This window comes from Pterocles gutturalis, unplaced genomic scaffold (genome assembly GCF_000699245.1).
Source record: "Pterocles gutturalis isolate BGI_N339 unplaced genomic scaffold, ASM69924v1 scaffold18124, whole genome shotgun sequence".
NCBI classification, from domain to species: Eukaryota; Metazoa; Chordata; class Aves; order Pterocliformes; family Pteroclidae; genus Pterocles; species Pterocles gutturalis.
The window spans coordinates 5,474-29,810 of NW_010136199.1; the positions used below are offsets into that span (position 1 = coordinate 5,474).

General features: G+C 41.0%; 1 protein-coding gene across 2 annotated transcripts; it reads left to right on the forward strand.

Moving 5' to 3' along the window:
• Window positions 1-24,334, forward strand: LOC104459052 (6-phosphofructo-2-kinase/fructose-2,6-bisphosphatase 4). Of its 2 annotated transcripts, none has more exons than XM_010082231.1 (13): window positions 1-113; window positions 3,321-3,417; window positions 5,878-5,944; window positions 7,293-7,367; window positions 8,253-8,309; window positions 8,619-8,740; window positions 10,363-10,570; window positions 11,118-11,264; window positions 11,840-11,944; window positions 13,639-13,768; window positions 14,137-14,199; window positions 17,324-17,388; window positions 24,234-24,334. In XM_010082231.1, exons 1-13 carry the CDS (start codon window positions 2-4, stop codon window positions 24,291-24,293), a joined length of 1,308 nt encoding a protein of 435 aa, XP_010080533.1. In that variant the 5' UTR covers window position 1; the 3' UTR covers window positions 24,294-24,334. The 2 variants fall into 2 exon arrangements, with proteins under 2 accessions (XP_010080533.1, XP_010080532.1); XM_010082230.1 differs by lacking the exon at window positions 24,234-24,334 and adding an exon at window positions 20,542-20,799.
• The last annotated feature ends 3 nt before the right edge of the window (window positions 24,335-24,337 follow it).

Consider the following 24,337-nt stretch of genomic DNA (forward strand, 5'->3'; position numbering starts at 1 on the left):
TATGACCAACTGCCCTACTCTGATTGTCATGGTGGGTCTCCCAGCAAGAGGAAAAACCTACATCTCGAAGAAGCTGACACGCTATTTAAATTGGATTGGAGTGCCTACGAAAGGTGATGGATTTACCTTTTTTTTACATCAGAAGGACAGGGCAGATGTTAGGTGTTTTATAAACCTAATTCTCAGTAATTTTGTTGCCCAGTTTAATTACTTAAAATCCTTCTGCTTTGTTAACTTATTTTTAAGCAGTAGCATCCACAGGCTCTTTGTTCTGTTTTGATGTTAATTAAACAAATTCTGGTGTCTGTTCATTTACCTCCTTGTTCTGCAAGGTGCCTAAATCGACTTTTTGCCCTTGTTCCTTAGCACCTTGGTTCTTCAGCTGTCTTTTTTTTTTCTTTTTTCCCCCCCCCCATTCCATTGTGTAGGTGAAAGGGAATCTCATTTTTGAGGGGGTGAGCAGTCAGCACTTCTGGATTGAAGTTCTAACTTCTCCATCTTCTTTTCCCTGTGAGCTTTGTGCAAAGTGGTGCAATTCTCTGTGTAATTCTTTGTTTAACTGCATTTGTGGAATGAGTGACAGCTCTTTGTCTGGGTATTAAGAGCGAAAGGAACTGAAGCCAGCTGCCTGTTATCGCTCTCTTAAGGACTTTATATGTGTGTTTGGGTGGGAATCAACAGCTCAGATCGGTTATGCCAATGACCTGGCTGTCCTTCCTCATTCCTGAGCTCCTGTGGTATCTTGTGGGCCCAGCTCCACAAGCAAAAAAGACCTAAGTCCATTTGAGGTTCTGAGCTGTGATCTCACCCTGCCCTCTCCTCTGTAGAAGAAAAAAACAGCTTTGGTGTTCAGTGATTCTGTGTCTGGTGCAGTAATGGTAGCTTTATAGTTACGTCTAGTTAATTGTTTAAGTAACATTAAATGTGGTAGATCATGCTAAAGGGTAGACTTTTGGCTGGATATTCAGAGATGTATTCCCTAGTAGTGCTAAGAAGTCAAAATGAGGAGTCCTGGCCTATATTTAAACTGCCTTTGGATTCTAGGGTATAGCTTTTGGAGTTGGTGTTTTCTTAAGTTCTTAGAAACTTGCCAAATATTTTTTTTTTTAGATCACATGTTATGGAAGATACAGTATACTGTTTGAATGTGAGACTGTACAGGATTTAAATTATCACCTAAATTTTGACTGTTTTCATACAGGATCATAATTCTAATGAGCAGTATCAGATATTTAGGGACTTCAGTTTTCATATACAACATAAAGTCCTAGGTTGCTGGTGATGGTTTGTTAGAAGGGGTGACTGGGGGTTTTCTTGGAAAAACCACAGACCCTTCCTGTTGTTTGTGTCATCAGTGATGCAATTTTACTGAAGCTGAAACCAATTTGAAATACCTCACTGACTGGGGGCATAGAGGACGCAGTGCCTAATGCGTCCAGTTGATTGGGACCGAATTGATACATGATAAATATTGAGTCCCCCTAACAGCTGTTACCAATTGGTGTGTGCTTAACATAGGAAGTGTTCCTATTCTCTGGGACAGATGATTAAAATTATGAGGTTATGTAAACCAGAGAAAAGGTAAATGCTGTCTTTTCACCTGCCATCCATTAGGCAAGCTGGAGAGTTCAAGAACAGAAGGTGGAAGTAAATAGTCCAGGGTTGATGTTAGTTAAATAATTTCAGCCATCAGTTCTATGTTTTCTTTTGTTCCTTCCAAAATCCTTTGTAATTTAGAATGTGAAATGGTTGAAAATACAAAGGACTTTTTTTCTGGGCTTTTTGGAGGAAATGAGGTCAATTAAATGCCTGAATAGAACTGTGTTGCAATGTGGTTTGTAGATACTGAACTTTGGGAAGTGTTTTTGAATAGTTCTGGTTATGTGGTAGTTGCGATACAGTTAGCTTTGCGAAACTTTTCCACAGGGCTGGATGTTAATAATAAGGGCTAAAGATTGCCCCCCTAGATAGCACTTTTTCCTTTGCTATGCGTGACCTTCTTGCAGTAGCTATTATTTCTTATGAAATTCATTGTTTTTGCTTTTTAAAGGGCTATTGCCTGACAGTACTGGCAGTCAGAACTTCTTGCGTCTTCTGTTTTTCATAAAAGGAAGCGCCTTTTCATGTAGCCAGTATGGCCAGCGCTCATGAAACCCATCACAGAGTAACCTGGATTCTAGTATAATCCATGTCATACAGTTGACCACAAAAAAAAATTCCATCACCATTGTTGAATTCAAACAAAACTTGACTTTTTGGGGGTATAAATAGTATTTATTTCTTTATCATCTGCCCTGCATCCCAACACCAATCTCTATGAAGAAACTTATAGTTGAGCTCTTTTATCCTATGTCTTTTTTTAATTGCAACTTGGAAATTGTGTCTGTTACTTCTTTTCCTATTTCCAGAAATTAAGTTTGGCAAGTAGTTATACATTGGCAGCTTCTTAAACAGAATACTTCAGTTTGATCTAACGTTAAAACCGTGCTTTGTAGTTCAGCAGAAAAAACCTATAGGTCAGAAACGAGTTAAACATTAATTGCACTTCAGAGACCTACTTTTAGAACTGTCCAATGAAGTTAATTAGGGTATAGTGTCATTGTCTGCTGTGTGGCAAAACACAACTGCCTTGCCCTAATCCCATATCCAATATTGTGACACGTGTATAAACCTCAGAGACCTTTGCCCAGATAAGACTAGGTTCAGTACTTATGCATATTTTTTTTGCAACTTAAACTGTTTTTTTAAATAAATGGAACAGGGGTTGTGAAATAGTATACTGACCTTTAAGGAACAGAAATACTTCATCAGAGTTCTGAAGAAATGTTTCCACAACTTGAATTACTGGCTTGTCCTATTTCTAACTCTTCCTTGCTTAATGAAGAGCTGAAAGTTATAGGAGATGCTGTCAGGATATTATTTCACTGCACATACACACAGAAGATAAAGCTTGATTATTAGTAGTCTTTTGTAGACTACAGAGATAGACTTCCAACCACTCCTGCAAAGGAGGAAAAGAGTCTCTTTTGTTCTTCAGGCAAACTGGCAGAAAGAGGCACAGCGATATGGTAAAGTGACTTAATTGAAGCTACCCTACAGCCCAAATGTTCTTTTGCCATTTCCGAGATTTGTTGTTGTCTTTCTATTTAAAAACAAACAAACAAACTCCCCAAAATACAAGAAGTAGTATAGTAATGTTGATTTTGGACATGCTAAATTATTTTACCCTTGCAGGTAGTTTGGTTTCAAAGCTGTTGTAACTTTTGTCCTTTTTATGTGAATATCATTGGTTCCCGCTAATACTGGTTTCTTCTTGGCAGAATTTAATGTTGGTCAGTATCGTCGAGATCTGGTGAAAAAGTATAAATCTTTTGAATTCTTCCTGCCTGACAATGAAGAAGGCTTGAAAATCAGGAAGTAAGTTTTGAATGTGTTTGGTTACACAATGCCAATTGTATTGCAAAGGTACCCTGTGTAATTTGCTCTTGGAGACTGCTTTAAGTTGCATTTTTGAATGCTCAAGAAGACACTTAAGAGGCTGCAGTATGAAATGACAAGGAAAAGCAATTCTAGAGAAGGTGGAAAAGTGATTTGTTTAGGCTGCTTAAAGCTTGGGAATTTTTTTCTTAATTGCTTCATCTCGTGCATCAAAAATGCAGAGGAGGTAAATAGTTGATTCCTTTTCACCTTTCAGTAGGCAGTGCTGCTGTTATTCCTGCAGATATTCCAGGATATTTTCACTGAAAACAAAGCAGTTCTAACAAATAGTTATTTTTCTTAACTTTTTTTAAAGTATCAGCTAATAGACCTGCCTTTCTGCTGTCCAATTCCTAAAATGCCATTTTAGAGCTTTTGTGTGGATCATTAAGAAGAAATACTCCACATAACTGCTTCTCTTTTTGATTTGCATACTGCAGTTTTTCGCCTGGAGTACTTTGAATGTATTTGTCATTATCCGATCAAATGAGTGGGAATGGAACACTGATATTCCCTTCCTGAAGGTGTCTTTTTGGCCACCAAGTAGGTGCTTCATGCAGTCAGTCAGTGTACTGCCTTGAAAATTGCCGTATTTTGCTCATGGTATGCAAAGCAAGGTGAGCAAGCACCAGTGTGACCATCTGTGCCCAGATGAAGCACTAGAGTCTCCCCTCTTGCCTCCAAAGAGGATGCGCTTTAATGTAGAGGAAAGACCTTTAGAAGAAGGGGTAGATGAAGAGAAGATCAGATCAGGAGGGAGCTGCCTGTTTCTTACAGAAGATCAAATGGGAAGGGCTTTTGATTTTTCTTCACCACTCATTGTCCTTTTTCGTATATTCGAGAAAACATTTAAGAGTGTGCAGTATGAAAGGAGAAGGAACAAATTCCAGAGGAATAGGAATGCAATACATTTAGGCTACTTAAAATACAGAGTATTTTGTTCTTAATTGCCTCAGCTCAAGCATCTTTGAGGACTTTCCTACTGCCTGGACTTTCTTTTGTGACTGTCCTTCTGCTCGCCCTCTCTCTCTCTCTTTTCCCTTTCTGCTTCAGCAGCAGTTGGGTATTGCTAATGTCAAAGGAAAGCAACTTGCATAAAACCTCCTCATCCTTTGGGACCAAAGAGCAGACAGGAGGTGCATTAGCCTTGCAAGCCCCTGCCTTTTGCTTAGAGGTAGAGCCAAACCTTTAATGTGCCTCTGTGTCACCCATTAGATTAAATGGTGGGGAATATAACATGAAATGGGCTGTGTGATCTAATCTGCCTAGTTAACAATGAGTAAAGAGGGTTTATATTTATTTAGTGAAGACCTGACTAATGAATCGCAGCTCCTGACATCTATTAACCATGCTAATGTGGAAATACTGTCAGAATTGAAAGGCCTTCATTTTTCTTTTAAGATAAAGCTGTGCATGCAGAATATGGTAAATGTAAGAGAAGAATTACACATTTCAGTCTGGAAGTCAAAGTAGACTAGTAATGCATAGGATGGCTGTTGAAGTGAACAGGTTTTTATGTTGGTACTGCAAAAAGACTGTACTTATTGGAAATGAATGGGGCTTTGTTCTACTAATGAGTAAATCGTGCACAATGTTAATGTTGCCCTCCAGTATTATTTCTGTGTTAGAAATGATAATGGACATTGAAGATAATACTGATGCTGGGGAAATAGGAAAGTTGTAAATAAATTTATTCTTGTCCATATTTAAGACAAGTGTAGTATGTAGGGGTGAGGTTTTTTTGGTGTTTGTGTCCTCAGCGGTCTCCAGTACTAATTACATTGAGTTGGTGACTACAATAAGATGTTATTTTCACCTCTGTCTCTAATACTTCGTGTTAACTTTGATTTACTCTAACAGATTGTTTTTTTTTTTTACATAAGCAATTTTTACACAATAGTCCAAAAGAGAAGAAGTAGGTTACTGAAAAATAGTTGTCCATCCACTTTAAAATTAGGGCCACAAGATAAAAGCCTGAAGGTGATTTGTTTTTTTTCCTTCTTTGAGAATCAAATTAAGAAGCAAACATCCATGAATAGGTAGTGGGGAAAAGAATACAGTTGCAGGGATGATTCAGTGATGTTGCTTTAGATCAGTGAAAGGTTACCCTGGTCAGTCAAGTTGATGGGTGTTCTGTGGTGACGTGTAGTTGTATCAGTTGCACAGAGGAGCTCTGGACTGGTCTTTTTTTAGGCAGATGGCTGTGACCACGTTTCCTTAGTATAGCCCCATTGACCTCTGTTGGTTTTTCTCATGTTCTGTGGGGAGGACTGATTACAAAAATGTGTGTTTTTGGGAGAGATTATTTAACATTTGCAGGACACTTTGATCACAATGCACAAGTGCATTAGTAAAAGTTCTTTAACTAGCATTTGAGTTTTGCTCTCTTTCATTTTTAAGACAGTGTGCCTTAGCAGCGCTGAATGACGTCCGACAGTACCTCAGTGAAGAAAACGGGCACGTGGCTGTAAGTTTCTTGTTGAAGACACGTTCTTGAGATGTTTCACTACAAAACAGTGTGTGTCCGCTGGATAATATACAGCCTGAGTTATTCCAATATCTCTTCAGTATAATTTTTTTTTTTCTTTTGGAGTTGTATGTTAGATCTGCCTTGTTGCTGCAGTGAAGGAAGCACCCTTAAGTTCAGGGTGACTATGCCATACTGAGCACCCACCTTTGTGGTTTGAGAGGGTAACATAAAGAAAAATGTCCCCCTTCTCTCCACATTATATAATGTACTGTTAAACACATCTGTTGTTTTGGTTGCACTTGTGTTTCTATTTGATAGTCTAGTGTTTCAAGTGAAAGGTGAAGACTTACTGAACAAAAAGCATCCTGGGTATTGCTTGGCAGTTGTGTTACTGACATGAGAAATCTCTGAAGAGAGCAGGAGAAACTCAGATTGCTGCGTATCTGCTGCAATTGCTGCATATTTAATAACAGATGCAAAACATCAGCTGTTCAACTATTGATACTGCGCATTCACTAATATTTTGTGCACAGCGTTGGTTTTCTTAAGACAACTGACATAGCTTGGTGTTTTCATTAACTATCAGGGAAAACCATTAACTAAAATTATAAGCTCTGCTGGGAACATGAAGTAAACTTTATACTTTGGCAGACTTCATAGTTTGGTAAAACACTGGTGTGTAAGTCCTTTGAAAAATGTTGGCGTATTTCCTTATCATTCACAGGCAGAATTTGCTAGTCTTGCAGATCTTCTGCCCTTTAAAAGCTTTACACTTGCATTTTGAATAGCATTTTGTATTGAGGGACTTCACACCTCCTCATGGTTTAACCCCAGTGGGCAGTGTGTGCCACACAGCTGCTCACTCTCTGCCCCCCTGCCCCAGGTGGGATGGGGGAGAGAACTGGAAGGGTGAAAGTGAGAAAACTTGCAGGTTGAGTTAAAGACAGTTTAATAGGTAAAGCAAAAGCCACACATACAAGCAAAGCAAAACAAGGAATTGTTCACCACTTCCCATGGGCAGGCAGGTGTTCAGCCATCTCCAGGACAGCTGTGTCCCCTCCCAACTCCTTGTGCACCCCCAGCCTACTCACTGGTCGGGTGAGAAGCAGCAAAGGCCTCAACTCTGTGTGAGCACTGCTCAGCGACAACAGAAACATCCCTGTGTCATCAGCACTGTTTCCAGCACACATCCAAAATATAGCCCCTACTAGCAACTGTGAAGAAAATTAACTATCCCAGCCCAAACCAGGACAAACCTGTGTTTTTGTTGTTGCTAACATAGTGCTTTTCACAGACTACAATGCCTTCTTAATTCTTCTCTCTTTCTCTTCCTAATTGTTCCTAGGTCTTTGATGCTACAAACACTACTCGAGAACGTAGAGAAACTATTTACAAATTTGGTGAAGAAAATGGATATAAGGTGAGTCAGAAGCAAAGGAGTTCTGAGCTAATGCCCAAACAAGTAGGGCAGTGATAGTTTTGCTGTGATCCGTATTCCAAGTGCACTAGCATAAGCCACATCCTTCCTAGAAGATTAGTCAATAGAGCATTTTGTGTTCTCAAGCATTGTTTGTGATTAAAAGGCACCCCATCCTCATTTTTCTCATCTTTAATGTTTGTACTGTTTGGAGCTAATCTCTTCTCTCATCCTGGACCTGTAGTTCTGAGTGTACTGTCAGCAAGAACTACTTAAAATATTGTTCTCCGTGCAGTTCAGGCCTTTGCTGCAGAAGCATAGGGAATTCTGTGTTAGTTCTGTACAAACCAAAAACTTTCTGTGGCTTTCTGCCTTCTGTCCAGGATTGTTTTCCATTTAGCTGTTCTCCAGTAATCTTCTGTTTCCTGCAAGTGTGCATCTCTGTAAACCTTTGAGACAGCAAAACACAAACCTCTTTTTAAGTGAGGCTACTCCATTAGGCTGAAAGGAAGAAGAATAAATTAGCAGAAATTATTATTTCAGAAGCATTAGTTACTGTTTGCATGGCTGAATTGCATCTTCCACGTTTATTTCTTCCTCTTCCATCCTAAATTTTTCTCACTGCAAAATTTTTCTACTTAGACAAATTGTTTGGGGAAGTAGTACAGAGCATGTTGCTTCAGGGAATGGTAAACCAGCATTTCTGATGAGAAGGTCTGGAGAAACCTTCTGAGTAAGTGGAGGAAAGTTTAAGCCATGGCTCTGTTAAAAAGGGCTTAGCATGGAAGCGTGCAATGTGCTGCTTGTCCGTGTTAGTTTCCAGAAGTGTTTTAATGCATCTTCTTTCTTCCTTCCTTCTGTACACGCGACTTCCTGTTTGGACTGAAGACTTTTTTTGTTGAGTCTGTATGTGTAGATCCAGAGGTCATTGCTGCAAACATTGTGGTGAGTAAAGGAAAGTTTGCTTTAACTGCTTTAAGTCAAGAGATTTAAAGTAGCTCAGTATTTTCAGAAGTACATTATAAGAACTTCTGAAGAAAAAAAAAAAAGGTCCCATTGATGGCACACTTTTCACTGATTTTCCTGTCCATGTGTATACTAACTCAGAAGTTTAATTCTATGAAGAATAGCTCTTTTTGCTTTACATGTATTTTAATTAACTTCTTGTGTTGTGTTCTCCCCCTTCCTGTTTCTTTAAACTTCTGTTAAAAAGGGAGAGAAGTTTATGTACTCTCCTCTTTTTATTTTAAACAGCAAGTGAAGCTGGGTAGTCCTGACTATGTTGATTGTAGTAATGATGAAGCAACAGAAGATTTCATGAAAAGAATAGAGTGCTACAAGAACTCGTATGAGACATTAGATGAAACTCTTGACAAGTAAGTACTGGGATTGTAACTGGGTTATTTTAAAATGGAGCATCCTGTATTGGGGATTAGGGCTTTCTAGTCTTTTTTTTTTTTTTTTTTCTTTTCTTTTTCTGGCTTGAGCTCTCTTTCTTTTGGCCGATTAGAGAGAGTTGACTCGGGGGGTGTAGCTTGGAAACTTGCTTGCTTGAGGAAAATGGGCTGATGAGTCTACTGTGGGACAATATTGGTTTTTATTTCCTACTTGGAGAATGGTATGATTCTTCTGGGATAGAACCAGCATTTAGAAATTATTCCAGACTTGCTGTTGTGGTTGGTTGTTCTTTGTTTTTTTAGTGGGTAGAGGAGACCTGAGTGATTTGTAAGCATAACTTCATTTATTGACATGACTAAGATACATTTTGAACACATCAGTCTTAAAAATGTGACTTCTACATTTATTTATTTGTGCTTGCAAATTATCCTGCAGATGCAGGGCTGTGAGAAACTTTTATAGTTAGATTATTTGTTCTCATACCAAAGCATTCATCTGTTTTTCATTCACTTTCACCACTTGAAAGTAAGGTAGGGATGAGCCGTGTGAGGAGGAGCCCTGTTTCTCTTGCTACAGTCCAGGAATTCAGTGTGGGATTTTGAGCTGCACTCATACCAGGTTTGTTTCGGGACCAGTGCTGTAGACAAGGCTGAGCTGCGTTTTAATGTAATTGAGTGTAAGCAGCATGAAGCTGGTTCAGTCAGATCAGTTCATGCATGTAATTTCTGTGATGGACCTAATGGTTGTGCCTGGGTGAAACAGTAATGATTAACTCCAAAGAACACTATCAGAGATGAGGTGATGATGCTTGCTTCTCATCACCTCTTTTTGGTTTTATTATAAGTTTTCTTGTTTTATTGTGGTGTGATGTCTCAAATGCATCGCTAGAACCCAACAGTGGTTATTTTCAGTGTATCAGATGTTTTTCCTCCTTTAAACTAGATGCTACTCTGAAATTATAGCTCAGATGAGAAAGGATAAGCAGGGAAAATTGAAATTACAGCCTGTCTGATGCTGAAAGAAGGTAGTGGTGGAGTAAATGACAGTACTGTTTATTAGTAAATAGTTGTTGATACAGTGTTTGAGAAAATATCTTCAGGCTGGTCCATGGTCCATCTGGAAGGGTTAAACAAGATGGGTAAACAGGGACTGTGCCTTCTGGCCCCTGGGTGGAATCAGACAAGTACTTGCTGTGGGAGAAGTGTTTGTAACTTGGAGAAAAATAGTATCATAAAATATCTGGATATCTTACTGAAGCTACCACAGTTGAATGACTCCACGGAATCTTCCTGTCAGTGAGAGGGCTGTGTTTTTCCAAGAGCAGGATCTAGATTTGAGATACAAAGTGCAAGTAAAGGGAACAGAAAAGAAAATTATGTGAGCAGCTTACCTGTGAAAGGAATAGAGTTCATCCTGTGCCGTTGGAGTATTGCATTGTTTCCTAGGACTAATGCATATTCCATGGGTAACTGAGGGTTTGTTTATTGCTTTGGCTTGCTGCCTCTTTGTTTTATGAGAGAGAGAGGGTGGGAAGATTGTGGCACATGCTAATAAAAACTATGTGGAATCTTACGTATTTTTTTTTCTTTGCTTGTGAAAGGGATCTTTCTTACATTAAAATTATGGACGTTGGAAGGAGTTACCTTGTGAACAGAGTAATGGATCACATCCAGAGCCGGATTGTCTACTACCTCATGAATATCCATGTGACTCCTCGGTCAATCTACCTCTGTCGACATGGAGAAAGCGAACTCAATCTGAAAGGGAGAATAGGAGGAGATCCTGGACTGTCTGTCAGAGGGAAAGAAGTATGTACCTCCTGAACAAGTGTGGCTGGGTTTTGTGTCTATCTGTGCATGTGTGCGGCTTGTGCTGTGTAATTACAGCTTTCTTCCTCTACACCCTTGTCCTGTTAACATTTTTAAGAAGTTTTTTTTTTTTTTGGTTGCATATTGTGGGTACATGCTCTTTAATCTGTCTCATTCTGTACGTTTAAATTTCTTTTCATCCTACAGCACAAAGCAGTTGTCAGGAAGGCTTTATTTTTTAACTCTGTTTTTGTAAAATCCTGGCTTGTTGGGTAATTGGGAAGGTTCACGACTTAAACCTGAAAGGAAAATTCCTGGAGGTAAAGATGGGAACTGCAGAAAACTTGCATCTTCCTCGTACTCCTTTCCTTCCCTCCCTTTTCCCTCTTGGCTTAACAGAATGTGTTCTATTCCTTAGCAAAAACTTTGACGGAGCCTTTTGGAAAAGTTATAATGAGTTTACAGAGGGTAGAGCCTGCGTGTTCCAAACTGAACACAGTGTGTTGGCTCTGAGCCCTCATCCAGTGTCTCATGGTTTTTCTTTCAGTTTGCCAAAAGCTTGGCACAATTTATTAATGAGCAAAACATCAAAGATCTGAAAGTTTGGACCAGCCAGATGAAAAGGACAATTCAGACTGCTGAAGCCTTGGGAGTGCCTTATGAGCAGTGGAAGGTTTTGAATGAGATAGACGCAGTAAGTTCTTATTTTCTAAATATCTAATTAGTTGCTTTATTTGCTAGGGATGAAGGAGGTGCTTAATTTTGTGATGGTGTGCCTTTTATGGGATAGGAAGTCATTTAAGCTGATTCTAAAGACTGGAAAAATTGTTGTTAATTCCTGTTAACAAGGCTAACATTTTATTAACGTTTGCCATAATTAATTTAGTCTGGGTATGTCCTTCCCAGTAAAACATTCCCCTGTAGAAGCCACAGTGCTATGATATTTTGGTAGGTGGGGGCTGGAAAGAAAAAAAGAATTACTAGTTGGCACTTTCCGACTGCACATGTATGGTACGTAAGCAATGCAGAAAATGTGACCCTGCCCGCCCACGTATGTAACTTCACTTGTACAGGGATTTGGTGATTCCTTCTAATTACATGAGTCCAGCTGAGTGTCTTGTTCATCGTGTGTGACAGTTTTGTCTTTAAGTGTCAGAGTACCAAAATACAATTGTTAAATATTATTTATGTATGGTTTTATTGAAGAGTGATATATGCTTTTTGAACTAGTATAAAGACATGCTTTTAAATTATTTTTATGACCTGTAGGGAGTGTGTGAAGAAATGACATATGAAGAAATACAGGAAAACTATCCGCTTGAATTTGCACTGAGAGACCAAGACAAGTACAGATACAGATACCCTAAAGGAGAGGTATGCTGTTTTTTCTCTCATAAAGTGAAGGGCTTCATTGTCTTCTTGAATACATGCATGCTGGCTTTAGGAAAGAAAAAAAAAATTACAATTAATAAAAAGGTTGTTCCTTTCTCCAGGGAAAAGCACATGGGAGCTTTGCAAGGATTGAGCCCAGACCATTTAATTTGATTTAGGGCTTGAAAAATAAAACAATAGATTTAGAAAAACAGTGGAGAGCTTTGATCTTGTGGGCATGTTTCTATGCTGGTCCTGCAGTGATAAAGCAGGAACAACGATTGCAAGGCTTCAAACTATTGCATATGCAAACAGAGTGCCAAGATTGCCTTTTTCTATTCATCCTGCTGGAGATAATGGCTGCTTTGCATGCGGTTCTGGCTCAAGTGCTAGGGAGATCTGTAGCCACGCTGGTCTTTCACTTGAATAAACTCCTTGCCTCTGGGAAAATAACTTGCTGACAGCTTTTCTAAAGCAAACCCATTACAGCGCAGCAATTACCAGATGGTCACACGGGCTGGCCGTGGGTGCTGAAGGCTCAGGATTCAGGGCAGCAGGGTGGAGGAGTAATTGGACCAGCTGCTCGCTGTTTGTGTCATGAGGAAGTGGAGCTCTGAGGTCTTCTTTCCTCAGCAGTCAAGAGTAATCAGTGTGCTAAGAGGAGCTAGTGATAGGAGCAGTGTTCTGCGGGTGTGACCCCTGCCTTGCTAATGAGGCAGTCATTAAGCTGCAAAGTTCTCCTAATCCGTTTGAACAAGGAGTGTTTGTTTTTCAAACTGATGCCATCCTCTGGGATGGTGACAAACATTTCCAACTGCCTCATGGCCTTGGGCTGTTTAGTTGATCTCAGCTGTTTGTCAAAGGCAGTTTCTCTGTGGCTGGTAGGAGAGGCTGGAGGCTGCTGGCTTCTCCTGGGAGGTGTGAACCAGCAGGGCCGCTTCCCAACCGGGCAGCCCCCGTGCCTGCCCTGGGAGCGGGCGAAGGCTCTCTCCTGTGGTCCTTCCCTGCCCAGGTGACGTGCTGTGTTCTCTGCGTGTGCAGTGCCGGGCACATTTTGGAAGTATTGTCTTCACTGTGCACATGAAAATAACTGAAGCACTCACATGCAGAAATCCCGCTGTTCGCCTGCAGCAGCAGACTGGCTGTGTTCGTGCTGTGCAGGACAGGCTGCAAGAGAAATCCGGCCTCCTTGCTTTGTGATCTTTGGTGGGGTCATGGCTGCCGTCACCAGGCTGGTTCATCAGTCCCATAGTTTGTTTTAAAAGGGCAGCCTGAACAAGTCCGGCTTTGTGAACTATTTATATGCTGAGCGTAGGCTGGGCTTCCCAGATTTTTGCTTGGAAGAGAGTAGCTTTTTAAGGCAAGGTATGGAAAATAATGTGCAAGACTTAACCTGTACGTTTGCAGATGCTGTGAATTAAATTCTAGGGATTTAGTGGAAATTCTTGATCATTGTAAGTAATTTAATAAAGCTTTTGGATGAGAGAGATCTATTTTGTTACATGTATGCTCTTTGATAGTCTGGAAGACCCCGACTGTTTTTAAAATAAAGGAAAATTATTACTAAAATATCTGTCCGTGCAGTAATGTAACATTTAGAAGATGACTAATATGAAAGTAAGATCCACTGTATATACATCTGCTGTTCAAAGAGTTTTCCCTTTTTAATGTGCTGTGTATTTCTCCTCCCTGCCCAGTCCTATGAAGATCTTGTTCAGAGGCTGGAGCCGGTAATTATGGAACTTGAAAGGCAGGAAAATGTGCTTGTCATATGTCACCAAGCTGTCATGCGCTGTTTGCTCGCATATTTTCTTGACAAGCCTGCAGGTAAGTTGTCCTTCGTACATTACAGATGGTCTGTTTTTTTAAAATTTACTAATTAAAGTTCCAAACAGTGAACTCTTAACAGTTTCCTTTATCATCAAAGGGTAGTTGTGCTAGGCAAGTAGGCAAGTGTAATTTTTTTGTTTGGCTTACCCATGTTACTTCATAGGTGATTTTTATTGAGCTGTTTCTCACCTGAAAGGCTGTAATTCTGTTTTTCTGCATCTGTTTGAATAGCAATGCTAGGGGAAGAAAACAGATAAACTGTCAGATAAAAAGAGACTTTTAAGTGGTTGACCTGTAACGTAATAGAAAAGTTACATGTTTTTGTGATCTGTATTTCCTATGTAATTTGTTGTTCAATTTTTCAGAACAACTGCCTTACTTGAAGTGCCCACTGCATACTGTCTTAAAGCTAACACCGGTGGCTTATGGTGAGTAGTATTAAGTATATATAATGTGTGAGTAACTATACTGTTAACTTGTGTCTGTGTCATCAGTAAAATTAGTGAAGCATTTAAATTAAAAAACATTTTAAATTTATTTTGTTGTAAAAGAGACTTGAACAATTAGGTTTGGTATTGTATGTACACCTCTATGGCTTTTGTAGAATCAATGAATCCTTTGGTTTACATTTGCTTTGTGTTGTGCCGGAAAATACCTGTGTATTAGTGAAGGTCTGAACCTACCAGTGGCTGTAACTGCCAGTGGACAATTTTTTTTTTTTTTTTTTTTATTCAGTTGATCTGCTATTTCACTAATTCCTCTGGCAAGCCCATGCTGTTTACATGTCTGGTACAGTAAGATCTCAGGTTTTTATTGATGTATTTGGGGGTATTGCTTTCTAGAAGTTGGGCAAATTCACAGGTTTGTAGGTTTATCATTCAAGGGTCAGGGTATTCCCCTGACCCTTGAATAACTTTCGTCTGTTTCCCTGAAGTGTGTGTTTGTGGCCCTTCACACTATGACATGGACTTAACCTTGTTTGTTGTTGTTGTTGGCGGAGGTTTGTCAGCAGCTTTTATCAGTGCTTAGCTCATGGCCTTTCACCCCCGAGCTTGTGGAGTGTGGGGTATGGGTTGCAACATGTACTTCTTGGGTTTTAGGCTGATTGCTACTTAACTTTTGTGTGTGTATTCAACCTCAGTTTAACACATGCCTGCTGCTAATTTTCTTTAAGTGATGGCTTAATTATATTTTCTGATATTACACTTCAGAAGATTATTTATAGACAAAGAGAATTATCTGTATAGCTTACCAGGAAATGGATTGCCAAAAAATGTCAGTTTATTTATTATTAATTGGAAATGCAAAGCTATCTTTGATTGTCAGTTTGAAAAATAGCAGTCTAGACTCATACTTTGTTTTTTGTCAAGTTTCAAATAAAGTTGAAACGTAGTGAGTGGGTGTTAAACTGGGAAATATGTCTGAAGAGATTTTTGCAGCGACGTCCTAGAATAACTGTCTATCCTTTGGTGACATCTGGTGTTCGTAGCCCTGCATGACAAGCTAGAGTTTTGAAAATAGAGATTTAGATCAGATAAAACTTTTAGAAAAAATTTTTTTTTAAACAGTTCTCTTGACTGGCTAGTCTTGGCCTGTTTCCACAGAGGTTTTTGTTTTGGGATTGGCTTTGTTTTGTGTTTGGTTTGGTTTTTGTTTTTTTTTTCAGTGGCAAGTTGGGTGATTGCTCATAAATTTTGAGATGACATGGATATTTGCTGTGTTTACCCCCACACTAAATGAGGAAGGAAAATGTGTTATGAAATACTGTCCTTGTCCTTGTGGCTTCAGTGAAAGAAATGCCACGGTTCTTTTTTAAGGTGTTTGATATGTGTATCTGTTAGCATACTTCAGTTGACCTTTTCGGAAGTTGACCATCTGAAAATACGAGGGCTGTGTAAACTGTTCATACACTGATATTCTATAGCGTTATTTCAAGTTGATGTATCACTTGGCTCCAGTGAGGCAGGATGCAGGATCAAACACGGTGTGTTCAGTACCTTCCAGCTAATCCTGTTCTGGGGTGACACCTCCCTTAGGGGTTTGCTCTTCCTGGCGATTGAAGGTAGATCATTCCCACCCTGCACGTCTGATCTTTAGTAGGGGGACATCTGTTACGGCCTGATAGTTGGATTAGGATGAATTGGATTTTTACCCAGCAATCCAGTGTAGCACACAGGAAAGAGAAACTGCATCTTGGTGTAGGTGTGAGCTTGCACATGGGTAATTAAAAATGAGTTGGGAATACGCATGCACATTGTAATTACTGTGGAGTAACTCGTGTCCCTTTAGTTTGTATTTAAAGCTTTCCATATGATATTTTTTTCAGGTCTTAAACTGAGCTGACAGTAAGGACTGAGAGGTCTGTGTGGAAGTGTGCCTGCTGTGTAACCGGTCCTTAGTAATGGCCAGCGTCAGGGTCAGAGCAAGATTTTGCTTGGTGTCAGGGCTCGCGATGGATGTGTGAACAGAAGGACGACTAGGGTACTCTTCCAGTGGGAGATGTGCGCTTTTCTCCCTTAAAATCTGTTTTCTTATTGACTGTTTCTCTGAGTGCTGACCCTCCAGCAGCGTTTGATCGTAGTGTTCATGACAAATGGGGTTTCTCAGAATAGGCTTCCCTAAGGGAAGGCAAATACTTGCCTGACTAATTTATATATTTTTTTAAAAGTGCAGTGGCTTTCTAAGCAAAGGCTAAAATCGCCTTTTTCTGTCATGTAGTAATTCCATGGAGTGTGTTACGACATTAGGAAATCAATGAGCAGAAAAATCTGGAAACCTGTTTGTCACAGAAAGTGGACTCTGTGGTATGTCAGAGGAATCTGACTGTTAGTGAATGCTGTGTAGGGTTGTGATAGGTTATAAGATTTACATACATGTGAGATAAGTGTTTGACAATCAGTTTTTACTTCAAATGGTGTGGCCACAGTGTATTGAGTAATTACCATTCTCAAGTGGGTCAGTTTGTACTACCTGAGTAATAGTTGTCTCTTGTGACTGTTTAATTTTTCTTGCTTCTCTGGAGTTTTCAATTTTTGGGTGAAAAGAAAGTTTCTTTTCACAAGTCAACTTTAAAGTTCTGTTTAGGTGGGGGTTAAAGGTCTGTTTTGCACACGTAGAGGAATGGGTTTGCTAACAACACACAGTGTACCTTTTCATAATTCTTTTCACATTTTAGAAAATAGGAGCATTTATCTTCTGTATTACAGTGAAATTCTAACAAGTCTAGGATGTTTAAAAAACCAAAAAGATACAAATAAGAACTTTCTGTCTTAATGTTGTTGCTTGTGTATGCTTAAAAATGGGAATTTGTTTTAAGGAAAAAAAATGATGAAGCTAACATGAGAATAGGAGATGGATTATCAGATTGAGAATAATGTTCATCCGGGTGGAATAGATCCATTTCAATAGCTTTAGCTATTCAGAATTTGGGAAACCTGTATCAATCAGAAGGGGGAAATGATTAACCTTCACCAACTCCAGATTAGATTGCATCTTTACTATGACTTCATTTTTAAAGCAGACCAATTCTGAAAATGTGTTTTCTATCAACAGGATGTAAAGTAGAATCTATATTCCTGAATGTTGAAGCCGTAAACACACACAGAGATAAACCCGAGGTAAGAGTATTTTTCAAATCGGGGAACTTGACGTAATATACCATCTGAGCTGATTTCCATTGGCCTTGTGTTTCGAAATAACTCAGCTGACTGTATGTAATTTTACCTATCGAGCTTTACTACCGGTTTGCTGTTGAGGGGGGAAAAAATCCTTTTATTGAGCAACTTTATCTTATACATGAGCTCTATCTGGAGTAGTTTATCTTCAGAAAGTGAATGAGAATTTGAAGATACGGTATCAATCTAAAACCTGTAGAAAGTTCTTCCGGGCTTTGTCATTCAGCAGAAGTAGTGTGTAGTCAAAAAGGATGTTGTTATCAAAGCCACGCTTATTTTGGAGAGAGTGAATAATGAAATCATCGGCTTTTTCATCACTGCGATCATTGCTGTATGAAAAAGAGGAATTGATGATGCCACCTGTGTTTCAAGCCAAAGCTCGAGAGGAAGACTAGATCTCAGGATACAGCAGAGCAACTGGAGAAAAGGAGATTGAGTGTGCTTGTAAAATGTAAGTGGAGATAAGATGTCAGATCGTGGCAGCTTCGTACTCTCCCTGTGTCAGGCACACAGTTCGTGTGCTCGTAGGGGTTGACGTGAGCTTGGGGTGATTCTGCTGCTCACTCAGAGCTCTTCCATTGCTGCATTGTGAAAGTTATGTAAAATGTGTCGTGATTAAAAATTTCTGGTTCCCTTGCAGATCCTCATGCTAATGCTGCTAGGTGTGGCACTGGTGCCTGGCTGAGGTTGTGAGCCGTGCCTGCTGGTGCATTAAAAGTCAGTTTGATAACGTGAGATGAGAGGGCTGTTTGTGGTGCTTTTCAGAACAGTGGGTTATGGTGACAAGGAATGTACTGATGAGTGTGTTTATATGTGTGCATTCAATAAGGCATGTGACACAAAATGCCTGACTTGCACGAGGGTGTGTGTTTGTGGCAGTTGTGCAGGATTCATGCTGGAGCAGTCTGAAAGGATGATGTTTTGTTTTAATGACTTGGGTATTCTGAGTTCGGAAAATACTGACTTCTGGTTGTTCATAGCCAAGAGATTTTCTATTAGATAGCTGTGTAGCGCATTTCCTCTCTCTTCCCCTTTCTGCTTTGTTGTTCTGCTTGGCCACTTTTGTGTCTTAGTTTGGTTTGTTAGGTTTAGGGAATCCATTCTCTCTTTGCAGTGGCTAAAAGGTGTTGGAGAAGCATGGGGAAAATAGGTGAGGATGTCACAGAGCAGGTGTCAGGTTATCCCTGTTAAATAACATAGATCAACCTAACATCTTCAGTGTGGCTGTTCAGGTACTGGTGCTGAATTTACAGCTTGCTGAAGTGTCTTGGGAATTGCTGTTGGAAATACCACTTTTCTAACTGAGGATGTTTATTTTGAGGGGGAAAGCTCTGCCTGAATCACCAGGTGACTCTTAACATGTTGAGCAAGTGATGTGGCTGTGCCAGTGCTGGTGTTGGGTGGTTGTATTTCAGGTGCACGTAGAGGATCATGCAGTGGGTACAAAGACACAGAGCTGTTTATTTAGAACAGAGGTAAATTGAGTTAATGAATTAAAAAAAAAAATAAGGAGCAGAGGCATTTTTATTAAAAAACCCTCAAACACTCTTATCTGCCCCAAAGAAACCCAGGCATCCAGGACAGTGAAGGGTGGGTGGTGATATACTGTTCATGTAGTAGGGCTGAGTGAAAGACCAAGTTGATCCTGTCTGCATGTCAGTGCTGCTCAAAGGACTACAACAATTTCAAAAGCTTTCATCTACTTCTGCAAAATTAAATTATCAAATAGTCTGTTGAAGTCAAAGCATTTAATTAACTGCAGCATCACAGATAACAACATTGTTAAACAATGACACTGTTTGATTGAGAACTGCCAAGTGTGCTGTTCTGTGCCCCCAAAAGCAGTTTGCAGTCCGTGCTTCAGGACAGCGCACCCCTGTTTGCCTTCGGCTGGAAGCATCTCTTCTGACGATGCAGAAATGCGGGCGAAGCACTGGAGTATTTGTTTATGGCATGTGTACACTTCCTTGTATGTATGATGGTGGCTTGTCTGAAGTGGATTGCAGCCTTGTGTTTGTCAGCATTGTAGTGGCTTAAGTTCCTGACTTCATTTGCAAATGAAGTAGTCTGTAGTATTTTTACTGAAAATAATTCAGGGGAATTACTTTAGCTGTTGCTTGGGTCCCCTCTTCGGGCCAGAAAACAAACACGGGGGTAAAATGTTTGCTTTGCACCTTTGTCTTAGTGAATGACAGACAGGGAGAGTGCTCGTAGCAGGAAATGCAGATCTCCTTGATTTTGTGAGGGAAGGGGAGGGGGAGACGTTAGAGAAAGCCGAGTTTGCTTACAGCTTAAACCAAGCAAGGCTCGTGAAGCCCGTCAGCATGATGTTTGAAAAATTGGCAGTGATTTGGCCTGAAATGGGCCAGATCTTAGATTGAGATCTTGGGAGGAACTTCAGAACAGGTCATCATAGTCTGCTTTTTTGGAAGAAGGGAGGATACTAAGTCTTTGGGACTCTCATGAGGAGGTACCGTGGCGGGCATGATTGCTGAGCCTGCTTCCCAGCGCAAGTCTTTGGCTGTGCTGATGTTCTGGTTTCGTTTGATTTTGAATAATTTTTTTTGTAATTTTTTTCCTACAGTCTCTTCAAAATGAGGTGAGATCTAGTTGGTGTGATTAGTCTTGAATGGTTAAGGTGTCCGGGAACAGATTTTTCTGTTTGTCAGGTGTAGTTCATTGTCTGTAACACAAACTAGTGTTAGTCTTCCCTTGGGAAAGAAGCGTGTGGCATAGTTCAGCGAAGCCCTGGAAGTTGCTTAATGGATAGATGTGTGTGTGCCTGAAGCATGTGTTTCGGTGGATTCCTGCTTGGGCCTGTGAAAGACTTCCTCCCTGACATGAATCACTTGAGCTTTTGGTAATATTACCAGCATGGGATCAGCAATTACTGGAAATATGTTTTCCAGCTGTGTAGCTCTGGGACACCAACCAGCTGTCAATCTGCTGTGTTCTCGGGGTGTGGAGAGTTAAAAAAAAAAATCTGTGCTTTTAAATAAGTGCAGTTGTATACTTGTGAAGGAATGTGATTGGTATTTTTGTTGCTCTTACTGCTGCATGATAAACATTCTCCTCTGTATTTTTATTATTATGCAGAATGTAGACATTTCCAGACCTCCTGAGGATGCTCTTGTAACAGTCCCTGCTCATCAGTGAATCCTGTGTGCTGATCAACTATCGAACTTGGGGTGCTGTTTTCATCCTACTACTTCAAAATAAATCGAAAACCTAATCATTCCAATCACTTTGAAATAAAAAAGCCCCACCCAAACCCACCAACTCAAAACCCAGCCCAAACCTTTGTACAGTGCATGACTTGGAAAAATTATCACAATAAAAGTGTATTGCACTGCTGCAGTTATTGTGGATGAGTTATCGAACATCGATTGGCTGTCACTGGAATGCTGTTTTTGTAAATCGCTGTAATTTCAAGATCCTGCAGCATTGAGTTTTATTGTAACAGCCAGCAATCATTTGATGCTAGTTACAGCGTGTTTATGAAAGCCATGAAACACAACATCCAGGGTGAGATAAGAACAAGTTGCAGTTTGTTTTCTAGGCACCGGCATTATCTGTTTCAGTGCCCTTGGGAGTGATTGGACTGCTGTGTAGCATAAAATAACAGCCTGTAGTTACTGTAAAACCTTAATCCTGCTGATCCATAGTGCTAGTGCTCTAGCTCTGCTAATTAACCATGTGCTGTTTGAAGAGGGCAGTGAGTTTTCACTTAGTTCCAGAGCAATTATTCAAGGTACAGGAATGTGTATAAATGTTTTTAATATATGACTTTTCTTAACAGCTGTTCTGCATTAACTAGGCTTTAGGATTTGCCCGCTGGCAGAAGTGATTTTAAATTTCCTCTTCTCCTGCTTGTATGGATGCAGGTGGTGGAGGAGTGTTTGCAGCTCTGCTCCGTGTGTTTTGTACCCAGGTTTGATCTAGGCTACGACAAGCAGTGTTGGCCATTGCAGACTGTGGAAGCAGAGTTAGCCTGATGGTTTTGTAGCTGGGTTGTGACTTGCCTTGAAAGGGATGGAAATGGGGGGTTTTCCTCCCTCCGATAGGCACGGCGTCTCAGACCAGCGGTGTACGCATCCTAAACTGAATTACAGCAAAACCTTTCCCAGGCTGGAGGCGGCTGCAGCTTGTTTGAGATGAGGTGCCCTGCCTTGGCTCCTTTCTCTGCAACATTAGGGTGTGCAGAACGAGGCAGCGGAGTCTGGGAACAGCAGAAAATGACCGAGTTCTGGAACTGTTTTCTGAGGGGGTCTTTTAGTTTTGAAAGTCAGCAAGTGGCATGTTGTGCAAAGCTTTTATCTCTGAGATTTCTCAGGTGGTACATTTTTCCAGAGTTGGGATTTTGGCAAAAGAAATGTTGCACTGTGTATCTGCACTTCTAAAGTGACACAGAAGTTTTCAGAAGTTTGTAGTAAACAGGAACGTCTGATATCACCAAATAACCTCCTGGCCAGGGACCCTACCCCTGTACCACCAGCTGTTGCATTAAACAAATGTCCCAGGATGGGCTGAGGCTGGGGGTACCACAATTATTTTCCTCTCTCTGTCGTGACTGTGACTTGGGAGCGTTTTGTCACTTTTCAGTGCTTAATTGCCCCAGCCTCTTGGCGTGTGCTTTGCCATGAGCAATGCCTCAGAGGAGGAGATCCAAGCCTGCTGCACCTGCTTGCACGTTAATTAGGGAATGCAGTTGCTCTTACCTGACAGCTGAGGTGACGTCCCTGAGAGGCCGCAGGGACACTGGCCGCAGCCAGGTACCGAAAAACTGCACTGAGACAGCTGGGAGTGCTGTCACCTCCGCAGGCCACAGCTGGGAAATACTGCACAAATTGAAACTGAACTTGTTACGTTTTTGATGGAGCCAAAATCTGCGCAGGCGTCTGTTGTGGAAAAACTTGAGCTTTCTGTTTGAAAAAGGATGGCTTGGGCTGGTGGGGGAGACGGAGCGGGAAGATGGAAGGGGCAGGAACTTGGCCAGAGAGAAGAGCTGGGCTCGCCGGCTCCACGGCCAGTGGAGGTTACAGAGCGAGGGGAAGCGGCATGAGCCCTTCATATTAAAGCTCTCTAGTTCTTGCTGCTTGTGGGCTAATTTCCAGTGCCTCTGGATTCCTGCATATTGATGCTCCATTTCACGCTCCATTTAATTTTCTTTGAATCAACAGCAGATGCTTAGCTTGAAAGATTTTAGCAAATATTCTTGGAGTGCCTGTGGAGACATCTCTGCAGTCCCAAGGAATTTCTGGGTATGTTGCATTGGTTGCTAAGAAAAATGCAAACAAATGAAACAAATGCTATCACAGTTTTGTTTTGTTTTGTTTTTTTTTCTTTTAAAATGCTATCACAGTTTTGTTTTTTTTTTTTTTTTTTCTTTTTTCTCCATTGTGGTTGTGCAGCATGTGACTTGTTTCGCCAAGTCCTCACGTTCTTGGGCAGATGCTGATGCTCTCCCTGTCTCCTTTGCTGCAGAAGAGGTGCTTCCTGTAGGAGCTTCTTTCTGAAACAGGGTGGTGGCTTTTCTTTCCTCCAAAGAGAGAGGTCGGAGAGTGGGGTGTGGGCAGCCTGCTGGTGGGTGCAGAGATTTCCAGGACTTGGACAACTCTGCCCGGCAGCGTTCGTGTGTCTTCTCAGAAACCTTGGTGTGGTGTGTGTGGTGGGAAATGGCGATTGACCCGAGGGCTTGAAGGCTGATGAGTGAGGAGAGGGCTGACACTCCTTCCTCTAGGAGAACTGGCAAGGGAAGAAGGGATGTTGGCACACCTCAAGCCCCAGATCAAATCTGCTGCTCCTTGTTTGTCTCCTGTTTCTGTAAGAAATGGCTGAAAATCCTAGAAACCGGGGCTGGGGAGGGGAATGACTTGCTCTTCAAGTTGATGCATTTTGAGTGGTGAAATTGTGTGTTTGCTGTCTGAGAGCGTGTGCGGAGACTCCCCCTCCAGGGAGTGCCAGGGGGGCTCTCCTTTTCCTTCAGTTGGACTGAGGAGCCTTGTTTGGAAAGTAAACGCTAATAAATGTGGTTGTAAAACCACCGAGGCATTATCTGATATCATCGTGACATCTGCCAACATGCCTGTGTGTCCTGGAGGGCATTTACACTTTTTGTTACCAGCTTTTTAGGGAAAACTTTGTTCACAGCTCTTCAGGGAGTTTTTCAGAGTCTTTCCAGTTCCTTAGCTGCTTGCAGACAGGATCAGAGTTGGTTTTATAGCTGTTGGTGTTAAGGAGTCATTTCCTGGAGTGTGCTCGAAACCAGGAGACCAGGAGGCTTCCCTCCCTCCAGATTTTATCAGTTCTTGTGTGGTTTATGACCTTTGCTGCGTGGTTTGGTTTTTTCACATGCTGTGTGCATAAAGACTAGAAGAGAGAGTGGATTAGAAAAACAGTGGTTCAAAACAGTGGTTAAAGGAAAAAAAGTCTTAAAAGCCATAACGTTATGACCTGCATACGGTGTACAGGACTGATTGTCCCACCAGCCCTGCTGTAATCCATGTCTTCGAGATGCTTTTTCCCTGGCAGCGGAGAACCTGTGCTCAGGTGTCTGAGGGACTTGGGCTCTGCGAAGCGTGTAGCGGCTGGGACAAGGGCTGAGCCTGGCTGCTGACTTCTCTTCACAGGCTGGAATATTTCCTTGTGTTTTACAAAACATTTTTAGGAAGTAAGCATTAAAACATCTTTTGCCCCGTGGAATAGCCATGGCTATTTGTAGTTAAGCAAAACTGCAGCTGACCGTGAGACTCTTGCTTTAAAATCTTTTTTTGTCTTTAAATTTGCAGAATGTAGGTGTGGATCGGTCAAGAGAAGAAGCTTTGCGGACGGTCCCCAACCACCTATAGCTCCAGTCCCGGGGCTGCAGCCCTTCCTCCAGTGCAGGAGCGTT

Bases quoted from the DNA above. Each gene is read 5' to 3' on its own strand.
- LOC104459052 (XM_010082231.1), top strand. From the start codon at position 2: ATGACCAACTGCCCTACTCTGATTGTCATGGTGGGTCTCCCAGCAAGA. The intron at 114-3,320 runs GTGATGGATTTA...TCTTCTTGGCAG, and splicing joins GATTGGAGTGCCTACGAAAG to AATTTAATGTTGGTCAGTAT. The intron at 8,310-8,618 runs GTGAGTAAAGGA...TATTTTAAACAG, and splicing joins TCATTGCTGCAAACATTGTG to CAAGTGAAGCTGGGTAGTCC.